The sequence below is a fragment of the Seriola aureovittata genome, chromosome 6 (genome assembly GCF_021018895.1).
Source record: "Seriola aureovittata isolate HTS-2021-v1 ecotype China chromosome 6, ASM2101889v1, whole genome shotgun sequence".
Lineage (NCBI taxonomy): Eukaryota > Metazoa > Chordata > Actinopteri > Carangiformes > Carangidae > Seriola > Seriola aureovittata.
The window spans coordinates 24,395,666-24,407,946 of record NC_079369.1 but is presented as its reverse complement, the minus strand read 5'-3'; the positions used below and the strand labels follow the sequence as shown (position 1 = coordinate 24,407,946).

General features: G+C 40.7%; 2 protein-coding genes and 1 non-coding gene across 6 annotated transcripts in view; 1 reads left to right on the top strand and 2 right to left on the bottom strand.

Moving 5' to 3' along the window:
• nos1apa (nitric oxide synthase 1 (neuronal) adaptor protein a) overlaps positions 1-2,984 on the bottom strand; it is a 194,321-nt gene extending 191,337 nt beyond the window's left edge. For all 4 annotated transcript variants that reach the window (XM_056379349.1, XM_056379351.1, XM_056379350.1 and 1 more), the window contains exons 1-2: positions 2,515-2,984; positions 2,009-2,080 (exon numbers count right to left, since the gene is read on the bottom strand). In XM_056379349.1, coding sequence (XP_056235324.1) covers positions 2,009-2,080; positions 2,515-2,619 — 177 coding nt within the window. In that variant the 5' untranslated portion in view covers positions 2,620-2,984. The remainder of the gene's footprint in view (positions 1-2,008; positions 2,081-2,514) is intronic.
• A 5,206-nt stretch (positions 2,985-8,190) lies between these two features.
• On the bottom strand, positions 8,191-8,262 carry trnah-gug (transfer RNA histidin (anticodon GUG)). Its single transcript has one exon. It is a non-coding gene; the product is annotated as a tRNA-His (tRNA).
• si:ch211-284e20.8 (uncharacterized protein LOC563738 homolog) lies at positions 8,216-12,129 on the top strand. Its single transcript, XM_056379508.1, has 8 exons — positions 8,216-8,374; positions 9,177-9,377; positions 9,617-9,730; positions 9,944-10,022; positions 10,225-10,391; positions 10,591-10,704; positions 11,451-11,573; positions 11,737-12,129. Exons 2-8 carry the CDS (start codon positions 9,180-9,182, stop codon positions 11,992-11,994), a joined length of 1,053 nt encoding a protein of 350 aa, XP_056235483.1. The 5' UTR covers positions 8,216-8,374; positions 9,177-9,179; the 3' UTR covers positions 11,995-12,129.
• The last annotated feature ends 152 nt before the right edge of the window (positions 12,130-12,281 follow it).

Sequence of the window (12,281 nt, the reverse complement as noted above, 5' to 3'; positions counted from 1 at the left end):
TGGTGTAAGAAGGGAGCTATTTTGATGTCCCTGGCTGCAAGTCATGCTACAGAAAAAGCTCATTTTTTAAACCAATTCACATCCATACTGTTTACGGCAAGACAGAGAGCATTTATATTTTTTTTTTGTTTATTTTCCATTTAATCACTAAATACCTCACCACATATGATGAATGATTGTTTTTAAGCCCTAATTCTGCTGTTTTCTTTTCTTTCTCAATAAGGTTTCAAAAAGGTGTACACAATCCATACACAGAGCCAGATTCTGAATCAGAGTCAGATAAAACAGCATGATGCAAATAATCTCAGTTTGTAATAGGACGAGGGAGACTCAATGTAGACTGTTACACCGTCTGCAGATTACTCCCCAGCTTAGACATAAATTGGACCACAATAAATCTGAAATGCATGATCTGTAATGCTGAGGTTGGGATTTGAAAAAAAAAGAAAAGACATGATATGCAACTCATATTTGCCGAATCATATTAATACATAATAAAGGTTTTATTTTCTCTTCTTTTCTTAAATCAACATTCAGTGTATATTGCTTTTGCTTTTTTCTCAGGGCCCAACTAAAACAAATGGTTTCAGAGCTCCTCCAGAGGCTTTCCAGTGTGACCTCCCCTCCAAGTTGGATACCTGTGGTTTCCCTCGATTGTGTTGTCAAGCCAGTGTTGAACCATTTTCACACTAGAGGAGCCAAACCAAAGTCAGTTTTTTCCTGCCAACGACAACAGCTGCCATGGCAGCACGCTGGGAGGTCCGCTTTATAGGAGCGGGTCACTTCTCTTAAAAGGGCAATAAGAACGCTTCGCACCTTTTGCACAACTGTGTGCACACATGTATCTTAAGAGTGAGTGTCCCGCTGGCATGATCCTCAGCACGTAACAACAAATACAGACTTCACCACAGCAGCCACTGACTTTGCTAACCTGAAGTCAGGAAAAGCTAACTGATGGTGAATTAATTCCTTAAAAGCTGTATTCTACTGATAAAATACAAATAAATTGTGTACTGGTGTTGCGAAGGTAGCCATATGTGCATTCTTGTACCTGAGGTCTTGAGGGGATCATTGATTCAACACAGCACACCTACCAGTTCATCACCATAATCCTCAAATACCTCTACACCACTGGCACAACCTATATTAGGCTGCTAAACCAACTGCTGCCAAGCTGGCAGACACACTGATTAAGATTAAGTCTACTCTCAGGAGCTGAAAAAGCGGCACATCTTAGGTTTACATAGCAGAAGAGAGGGAGCGAGAGGGAGAGAGAGTGATCACACTCCAGTGCATTACTTCAAAGGAAACTTCAAAACCGTGATGGAGCACATGGGAGACCAAAACCTCCCGCTAGGCAACCCGAGTCCGAATACAGTACAAAGTCTGCACACATTTCAACTCTAAGGTGCTTTCATAACTACCGCTCCCACAAATGTCTGAGTGATAACACTGTAGTTTGTGTGTCCAATCGTAGGTTTCACACAAGTTTATGACACATTTTGGTGATTAGTCATGCCATTCTCTAAGGCGTCTGTGGGAAAGGTCACCAAGAAGTCCAGCCATTAGTCAAATCACCAATTCATGCCTTCAATACAATCTTTTTGGACCCCACTTTATATATTTCACAATTCAACTGATCAAATGTCTCTATCAGAGAATATTTCCCAAAGCAAAAGTTCACTTTTATAATTATGGTATTTCCTTAAATTCTGAATTAGAAATAAAACTCAAACCACAAGCACTTCAGCAGTGTTTCAATCCACATATTCACTCCCACAGTCTCCCATCACAATTAACTTAACCAGGGTGGACAATCAACCAACTCAAAAAGTTTACTCTTTCCTCATATAAGTTGCTGTTCAGTCAATCATATATATGCCCGAATAAAACAGTGACATATAGTTAATCCAAAACCACCGCAGACCGTACTCTACCAGATTTACTAATTGGCTGATAAACGAAGATGTGTAAAATCGCAAGGGACTTTTGTCAAGCTTTCACTCACTCGTATTCTTCTCATCGCAGCCACGATCTCCACTCGGCTGCTCGGCCGCGTCACATCCAGGCTGCCGATGTACTGTTGTCAGGAAGGTGAAATAAAAAAACACGGAAAGCACAACGCATTAATTGAATAATGTTAGTTGGCTTTCACTCAATTTGTATTCACTGAAACAGTTCAATTGTCCACTTATGGTAAATTATTAACTAGGGCACAATTTCAATCTCTCAACTACCTATTAACTTACTTTACTTGCTAGCCAAATGTCATTAGAGTTCGGTCTCAAAAAAACTCGTTATTTCGGTTATTTCTCATACCAGTTTTGAATACGATATCTTTACACAATAGTAGAGTATTAACGTTGAAGATCTGACACAGGTTGGCTTACAAAATATACGTTACATTTAAATTATACGTTAACTAATTCGTTTTCAAGAACAGACGTTAAGGAATTCGATTTGAATTCCGTTAACGTCTCGCGGTCCACACTTAAAAGTTGCTTGTAAACTCACCTTTGCCTCGAAGTTGATCCCATGTTGGAACGCTTCCTCGTTGTGCAACGGGATCCTCAGATCATGTCCATCATCAACGAGGTTATACTTGGTTTTTCCAGGCATATTTCAAAGTATTTACTACTTCCACACAAGCAGAGGAACCGAGAGAATGTCAACGGGGGGAAACAAACCGGGTCGGTTTAACAGGGAGTAATCCAAGAGAAAACAATTCCAAATCCGGTCAGTACATGTTCTCCATCGCAGCGAACCGTCCCAGCACCGCAAGGCTTAGCCCACTACAGCGCCCTCAACAGCGTCCAAGTGGCGGCAACTACTCCACCAGCGCTCCGGCGAAACGGCTGCCCCGTTAATGTTTACCGTAATAGCTTTAAAAACACATGCAGACCAACAGAAACAGCGACATGCTTGGAGGGGGGGCAGTTGTATTTTCCCGACTTTTCCTGTGGTGAGTGTGGAAGTTGGTTGGGTCCTGCCTCCTGTCCTGGAGTCCTCCCTCCCGCCCCGCCGCCCTCTGCATAGAAGGAGGGTGTGATTGGAGGAGTCCAGGGATCCCACCTGTTTCCATTGGAACAGAAGCTCACCGTGGCCCTGTGGAGGAGGGGCTGAAAAGTCTGGTACCTGCCCCCATCTCTCCCCCTCCCTCCCCCACACACACACACACACACACACACACACACACACACACACACACACACACACACACACACACACACACACACACAATATAAGAATAACCTGAATGTCACTCATGCAAACTAAGGAGTGGTGTAGGTTACTGTAGATTCAAATTACTATTCTGTCAACTTTGGTTTTGTTATTAAGAGTGCTACATTAACTTGCAATGTGTCAATATGCACACTGGAAAATTAAATCACCTGAAATTACCTGTTGTTTAGTGCAAAAGGAATGGCCTCTTTTTGCCTGAAAAAAAATACTATGTTAGAAAATGTGTGTTTTATTCATCGCTGGTGAGAACATGTGGTTGTTATTTGCACACAAGGAAGTTAACGAGAGAAAGGAATGTTATTATGGCTTTTCAGGTGGGGTGAATGTATATTAATCACAAATCTCTGCTTCTGAATAAAATAAAAAGAGCAAGGCTACCAACTAGTGGCCATATCTGCTAGTAACTACCTGGAATGCGAGTAACTCCTATAGAGATATCATAAAAGATGAAAATGTATGAAATGATGTGACCTATTTGTTGCAGTTTTTTTCTCTCTTTCTCAGGCATATACTATGTATAAAATTAACCCACTGAATTTAATCATTTGGTTTTTAAGGATTAAAGGCATTTCTTTTTAACCTTAATTTTAATATGAAAAGCTTAAGCAGCTTAGATCAAGGACTATTCATTACTGCAAAATAGCAAGAATCACCTGAGGCCATATTGGTTAAAAGAAGTATTCTCATACATCAATCACATTGCGTAATAAAAAAGGTCTGTCTTCAAGTGTCTGTGGGTCCAATAATAAACAAAACACTGATTCAGAATTGCAGCAGCAGTGGTCAGAGCTACACTTTGAGATACTGAGTGTTTTCATCTTAAATATTAAAGATATGCCGACCTAAATACATTCACACAATTTAAACAAAGCGTGAGCATCTAGCATCTGGAATAAAAGCATCTCCTGTATGAGAGACCCTCCACAGACCACACTGATATGTGGTCAGGAGACACAGTGGACCTGTGCTCATGTTTAATGCAGTTGTCATGTTGTATAATGCACAGGCCATCTGCGTCACCCTGGGAGTAAAGATGCAGCGCTCCCCTCAAGGTGGTCCCAGGCGGGGAGGGAAGGGGGGAAGTGGGGCAGCAGTAATTCACATTCTCACCACCTCTTTGGAAATATATAAAGCACTGCTGCTAATGGTGACCTGAGGGCTTATAGCAGGATGATGCTGTGTATGATTCACTCTCCGTGGGTTCAAAATTGGCATCTGGCTACCAGATTTCATCATGTACCATTCAGCCCTCTTGATTTTTGCTTTGCATACAGTCAAATTAAAACATAAACATGATCATTCATCAAAATTAATTCCCCATTTAGCAACTGAAGACAGACAAAATGACTAGAAAACAATAAGAGATGGTTTCCAAGCTTCAAATGATGAATCCTTAAATTTTCAAGCACTTATATTATTGTTACATTTTATTCTATGGAGAGTATTTTCAAGGATATCTCCATATAACTGCTGTATTGCACTATTTGTCTTGCCCTCATGACAGCAAAGAAGCTAGATGGCAAACAAGACCAGCTGCTGTCTCTTGCATTAGGAATTATTGCTGAATACAACCAGTTCCCCTCTCCGGGACCCCAAGTGCTCTTAAGGGTCTTAAAAGGGATAGAGAGCAACTTAATCCCAGCCTGGTCTTCAAATACATGTGATCTTTTGATTAGGGTTTTGGATTTTAAAGCATATGCTTCCTGCATGAAGTAGGTTTTGGTGAACAGTGCACAAAAAAAGGTATGCTTTTATTTAAAAGCCGGAAGGACATACAAGGGTTTCATTGCCATAGCAAAAAAATGGGTGCAATACTGCAAGTCCTCCAACCCACTTAACCCTACCCTTGTATACATACGAACTATGCATACCACCCATAGGAGTACAACAGCAGCAGGCGTACTGGACCTTCATTGTCATGGTAACCGTAGCAAACATGCAGTTAATGTTGTGGAGCGGTCATGGTTTGGTCGGGTTTAAATGAGCACTTCCTTAAGGTTAGACGATGCACTAAAATTGTCATTGTTTGAGTGGATTCATCCAAACACACCCATTTCATGTTTCACTTTGAAACAGAGCTAAGATTTCCTTTTGGTGCTTACTCCATTCAGTTTGAGGTCAGTGCATCAGCAGGAGCCCTGAACCTTGGGTACCCCCCACCCCCCCCCGTGGCATCTATCTCAGTCACAAGCAACAGCAAACACACACTAACGACTGTGTGTGTGTGTGTGTGAGCTTGTGTGTGTGTGTGTGTGTGTGTGAGTGAGTGTGTGTGTGTGTGTGTGTGTGTGTGTGTGTGTGTACAAGACTGCCTGTGCATACATACACACACAAGGTCTTACACATCTTGAGGGCTTCTTAAAACTGAATTAGTAATGGTGATTTTTAAAGAATGTGGGACACACAACACAAGGACTAGATCGAGTTCTTATAGGAGAGCTGCAGAGAAGAAGACAGACAAGTGGGAAAAACAACAAGTCCTCCAACCTGAATACTGATATGTATGTACATAAAAGGGTTATACAACCTAGTGTTAATTAAGTAATGTGCCTGGATTGCAGCTGAATGACTGTGTTGTGTTTGTGTTGTGTTTGTGTGTTTGTTTGTCTTTAGCGTGATTGTTGAGGCACCAAATGGAAATCTGAGGGTACAGTTGAAAGGAGACTTGTTCAGTGTAATGCTCTCTTGGCAATCTAACATTTGCTAATTAGCACCAAGATAGACCAAGAGCAGCTGAGGCTGATCTGAATGTCATTAGTTGCAGGTAGGTGGGTGTAAACCAAAATGCTTGATGGAAAATCAGGGGGTCATCAGAGTTTTTACAGTTCATCCAGAGGGGGACATGAACGTCACAACCTGCATTGGCAAAAGGAAAAAATACTGGTTTGGCTTTTTCAACAGTTCAGAACAATAAAAACGGCCAGTGGTCTCCAGCTTTTTTGACTTATGATGACCATGGATTTGTGGGTTCATTTAAACAATTTCCACAAGCCTGAAGCGGCGAATGTTTCCAGTATTTCTCAAGAGAAGATAAAAAATGTAGTTAAATATAAAATGACACTATTTTCTGTAACATAAGTGTCTGATGACCCTCAATTTTAGTCCAGAGACACCTTGACGGCAAGTTCAATAGCACTGAATTAAACTACTGACTGTGTAGAAAATATATCAGGAACTGAACAAATTTTTGAAAATGTAACACAAAGCAAACTTCATGTTTATGCTTTTCATAACATAATCAGAGTTATTAGTTTTGTCAATGAAAAATTCTGTTTGATATTTCTGGCAGCTCCAAGTGTATTTTTGTAATAAGAATATTAGAAGATAAAAACTCAAACTTCATCTCATTGAACACACTTTACATCTGAGTGAGCCTTAGTTGCTGATTCAGTGAAGTGAAAGCAAAAGTAAGGGTGACACCATGTGGACACATGATGAAGTTCAGAATGCTTCTTAATGAGCGTCTGTACAGTTTCCTTGAACAGCATGTAATGATGACAGAAAACTGCAAATGTCATTTTAGTACATTTTATAGTTTTAAAATTTATCCTCTTTATTGAACGTGTGTTTTATTATTTTTACAATGTAAATACTGCCTATTATACATTATTTTATAACACAGAAAACATCATTTAAGTGATATATATATTTATTTCACATTCAGACTTGTCTCTTTAGTAACTTGCATGATATAATTTTAGCATTTTTAAAAAAAACAATATTTGCTTGCTCATCAGAATCAGCTGGAAATGGCTTCAGCTCTGTTGCACTGCCTGTAATCGATCACATTTCTCTTCTTTTACTTGGATCACTCTGTGTTGTGGGAAAACGACTCAGTTCGTGGCCAGAGGGCTCTTAAATAAATGAGTGAATGAAATTGTATTCAGCATGACACTGAGGTCCAATAAGATTGTTATTCTCCTGAGCTGTTTCACACCCTCTCAAAGTCCACCAAGCACATTGTGTGTTTCGGCCTTAACAGACTAATGAAACTGTCGGCACAAATCACAGCAATTCCTTGTGTTTGTTATTCTGATTGCTTGGTTGCATCAGTGTTGCTTGGATGTTGGGTGGCATCTGTTTGAGGGTTTAAAATGGGTTTGGGGTTCTGCTGATGTATCTGTGTAGATCTTAAAATATCAAAAGATTATCATTGGTGACCAGATTTCTGAATGGAAAACCAAGAACATTTCTAGTCATTATATCATTAAAATATCTAATCGGGGACACCATGGTAACTGTTGTATTGTAATAAACTTGGGTGAAGGTTGTCTTATAAAATTGGGTCACTTCGTGAGTTAGGGTTCTTCTCTTCCTTCTCTTTACATTTTCTCTTAATTCTTCACTCGCTTTACCCTTTTTACCCCCTTCATTTTTTCCTCTCTTCTCCTTCCTGTCCAGTCTTCTTTAATACATGCTACACTATTAGATTACTATTGCTATTAGATAAAATACTTTGGTTAGCATATTCCCACTGCTTGCCTCATTGTTGTATTTTATCGTTTGGAATAATAAATTGGTTAAGTGACTCTGTAATCCTTTCTTTAACCCCCCCCCCCCCCCCCCCCCCCCTACTCTCCCTACAGAGAAAAGCAAAACAAAATAAAAAATCTTATGACTGATTTCTTTTTCTTTTTTGAGGCCATGTCATATTCCCCATCTAAAACTTGTAAACCAAGTTAAAGACGAGGTCCACAAAATGTTAAATTACACCCATGTAGATTGTATGTCTACAAATCAGCCGACTCTAACCCTGGGTTATATTTTCCCTATTGGAGCAAAAGTACGAAGTTGGACATAAAGCCAGAAGTGCACCGCTAACAGTATTTGTGTGGATGCAGCATCAGTGATTAGTATTTTGTATATTTGTGAGATCATTCTATTACTTTGTGTTTGCGACAGTTTCTGTCTGGCAATGCACAGTTGCCACGGTGACCCTCAAAATTCTGCCGTGACCCGGATTCGAACCGGGGTTGCTGCGGCCACAACGCAGAGTACTAACCTCTATACGATCACGGCGAGCTGTCCGCTGGACTGTCAGTTTCGCAAAGCAGCGTGGACCGACAAAAAAACTGAAACATTTGTCACTGACTAAGTTTTCTGTTTATTTTCTGAGGAGAGAACATTGTGGGTGAGTTTTTTTATTTATTTATTTTATTCTTACTTCTTTTTGCAATTTAGGATGATAACTGATATTAGCCTATTATATTATATGATTTTTAAAGCTAAGTGTAACCTCAATTATTATACACATTTGGATTATTTTGATAATACGTTTACCATATTAATTTCTGTTGTGTATTAAGTAATGCATCATTATTTGAGTTTATTAGGCTATTATTAGTTAATATTACTTCATGTACTTCATCAAATGTCCTGCTATCAGGGCAGAATAAAGCTGAGTGGATTGTCCTGCCGTGTTGGTGGTGATTATAGAAGACAGTAAAAAGAAAACTGTAACCCGCTTGTCACCCACAGCGCTACACTTCACTGCTTTTCACACTATCACTGTGTGCCACCCTGGCCTGCATTAACAACTTCTCCTGTGTCACGCTGGCACCAAAACCGATGCCAGTCTTCTAAAAGTTATCATACAAAGGGAGAGTTAAGTTAAGTTAATATCCCCTGTTCCACAGTGCACTATGACCCCTTGATTCATTTTGAGAAAGCCATTTCACCCTGCAGAGCAGCAGATAGCAGTTGTTTGTTTGGGGAAAGTCCACCATGAGCCTCACATGTGTACAAACCTTGTCTGGAAAAACCAGGATTACAGGTTTTACAAAGGGAGATTTACAGGCCAGGGCATGTGTTAGTCTAAATGTTCAATTATCTATCAGGATAGGCTTTAGCAAATCAACTGGGAGAAATTAAGGTTCTTATTGGGCTCAGAGTGTGTGTGTGTGTGTGTGTATATTCGTGTGTTTGTGTGTTAGGGGATGAGTGTGTACCTGCTGGTCCTATGTCTGGCTTTGCTGCAGCAGCATGGAAGAGCCAGGCCGGACCCTCCGGGCTGCAACAGCACTGAGGCATTGAGAGTGGCAGAAGAGGCCCTGGAGCAGATCAACCAGGACCGGACATATGGATACATCCTGTCCCTCAATGGACTGTATGACGTCTCTCACACCCCTGAAAAGGTGAGGGCGGACACACATGCATGCACTAAAACATGAAAAGGGTCCTGCGCCATCTTGCATCCTGAAACAAGCAACAATATTTGCAGAAAGAGAGAAAACAGTGGATGCAACCGCAGCATGTTTGCAGAGCATAGATAAAAAGTAAATGTAAATGTGAGTAGAAGCATTAACATATGTGTGTGTGTGTGTGTGTGTGTGTGTGTGTGTGTGTGTGTGTGTGTGTGTCTGTGCTCCTCCAGGAGAAAGACAGGTCGCTCTACAAACTGACCATTGATGTCATGGAGACCATATGCCACATCACCGGCAGGAAACCATGGAAACAGTGTGCAATCAGAGATATTGGTGATACTCCAGTAAGCTCCACATGGGGGTCTCTCTTCTGAATGTTTTTTTGTGGGCCACAATAGACTTCAGCTGATCCCAAAGCCAAACTACAACATAATCTGCTTTTTGAATACCATGCAAAAATACATTTTGTTCAATGCCAATATTTCTTGTATCAGATCATTTTACAGGTAAAAAAACAAAACAAACCCAAAGACTGTGTGTGTGTTTGTGTCCTTCAGGTGTACGGAGAGTGCGAGGTATCTGCCTACCTTGACACTCAAGTCAAACTTCAAAACTACTCCTGTGTACTTCATAGAGGTAGATACATGGAGTTGTTTCTTCTTTCTCTAAATGTGTTCTGTCCCACAAATACCTCCATGACGCAAGTAAACAATTTGGCTAGGTGAAGGAGAGCACACCTGGATAAAGTACCCGTCACTGTGGTCGGTTCAATCCTCAACATCCACTTTGGCCTCAGCTTCATCTCATTGACCTCCACCCTGTTGATCCTTGTGTTTAGTTCCTTCAGGGGTAGTGGTGGGCCTTTGCCCGGACTGTCCCACAGTTGATGATTTGAACGATCCCGCTGTCAAGGAGACAGCGAATCTCTCTCTGCAGAAGTTCAATGAGGAGAGCCGTCTGGCCAACTACTTTACTCTGGAGAACATCACAAAAGCCAGTTCACAGGTTAAAAAAAATGCTAAATGTGTAGCATATTTATCAGATTGGTTATATTTGGTCATAATTATCTTAGTGAGGAAGTACAAGTTTACAAATCTTGACTGAATTACACCTAAAACCTTCCAACCATTTACCATTTTTATACTTCATAATTTAAGTAGGCCATACTTGTCTATACCTTATGTCTTTGTGTACTTTGTGTCAGTGGGTAATTGGTCCGTCCTACTTTGTGGATTTCACCATTGTGGAGACAGTGTGTTCAAAGGAAACAGATGCCCGTGAGCTGAGCAGCTGCCCACCTATGGACTGTCAGTTTGCTGTGAGTAACATGCACACAGGTGTATTGAGAGTATTTTAATACATTACACTTTTTATTTATATAGCGCCAAATCACTACAGAGATTATCTCAAGGCACTTTTTTAAATATAGCTCAATATTTTGGATTTGCAGAGGTTTGGATGTATTTATGTATTTTTATGATGACCTTTGAAGGGTGTACTTTTTATGTTGCATCTTGTTGCCTTTATTTTTATATATATGTATAGCACTTTATAAAGTTTCTTAAATGTAAGTGTTTTTGGAGTGGGCCTATATGCCAAATCAAATTTTGGACCAAGGCTTTTTTACAAACTTAAGTGCCACGACTTTCCCAGGCTGTTAACTAAATATGGTGTCACCCATGTCCTCTATTGGTCATTACCTTTCTACCAGCCTGAGACAACAATTGGCTGAAAGGCACATGACTATCTTTGTAGAAGTCCCATTGGCTGATATGTATGTGTTTGCATTTGATTGTTTGTTTTAAAATTGTGTCATACTAACCCAATTTAAATGTTGCTTGTAATGTGTTTTATGATGACCCAGATGAAGGCTACAAGCTGAAACGTTTCTGGTCTTATGATAAAGTTCTTCTGTTAACTGCAAGTGTTGTTGGAGTTTTCACCTCTGTAGACTTTTTCCTTTCCCCATGCACCTTGGAAGTCAGCGAAGTTGTGCCAGAAACCTGTACAAGATGCCAACAAGTTGTAAATCCATGCTCAACTGTACTTGATTTGTTCTCGCAGCATAGAGGCTTCTGTGTGGGCTCACACATGGAGCCTGAGGATGAGTACATAGCCAGACTCAAAGATGGCTCATTACGGAAAGGGAATTATGCAAGCGTGAAGTGTGACATCTACGAACCTCAGGTACCTGCTTCGACTTCAGAGATGCCCCACACAATAGGACTTAACATATCTGATCCTCCAGATTTTAGTTAAAGTTATTCTATTAATCTATTTAACACATCTCTGACTTCCCAGTAGAAGCTGAAGTAGATAACCAGATTCTCGTTTCTCTTTCTCTCTGTAGGCTGCTGTTGCGGAGGAGCAGGCCCACGCAAAGGCAGACAGCGAGCACACTGGGCATCAGCACCACAAACACACGCACCTGCACCCCCATGAGCACGAGCACTCAGTCACACCCGGCTCAGACCCCACTGTCTCCAAGCCGCGGGGTTCCCTGGGGACTGTGGTGGAGCAACCTGAATCTCCCAGATCTGCCCCAACAGCCAGCTCTTGCCCCGGGCCAAAAAAGCACAATATGGGCATGGACCACTTCAATCTCTGAGTGGCTGGACACAGGGCTGCATCTTTCACAGAAGACAAGAAAGTGTTACCTAGAAGTAACAAGTTATACCAACATAAATCCTTTTAAATAATTAGATTACATTGATTGTTTAATAAAACATTTTCAAAGCTGGAAGTTGTATTATTTCCTCACAACATGGGAATAGTTATCTCAGTTTTGTCAGAGGGGGGTGGTGGTCCCCAGACTTTGAAAACCCCTTAATGATTACACCACTGGTTTATGTCTTTTTTTTGAGTCCTAAATGATGGGCATTGTTAATACAAAAA

Excerpts from the sequence above, each read along its gene's own strand:
- si:ch211-284e20.8 (XM_056379508.1), top strand. The coding sequence starts at position 9,180 with ATGAGTGTGTACCTGCTGGTCCTATGTCTGGCTTTGCTGCAGCAGCAT. Across the intron at positions 10,705-11,450 it reads CTATGGACTGTCAGTTTGCT|CATAGAGGCTTCTGTGTGGG; the intron begins GTGAGTAACATG and ends TTGTTCTCGCAG. Across the intron at positions 11,574-11,736 it reads GTGACATCTACGAACCTCAG|GCTGCTGTTGCGGAGGAGCA; the intron begins GTACCTGCTTCG and ends TTCTCTCTGTAG.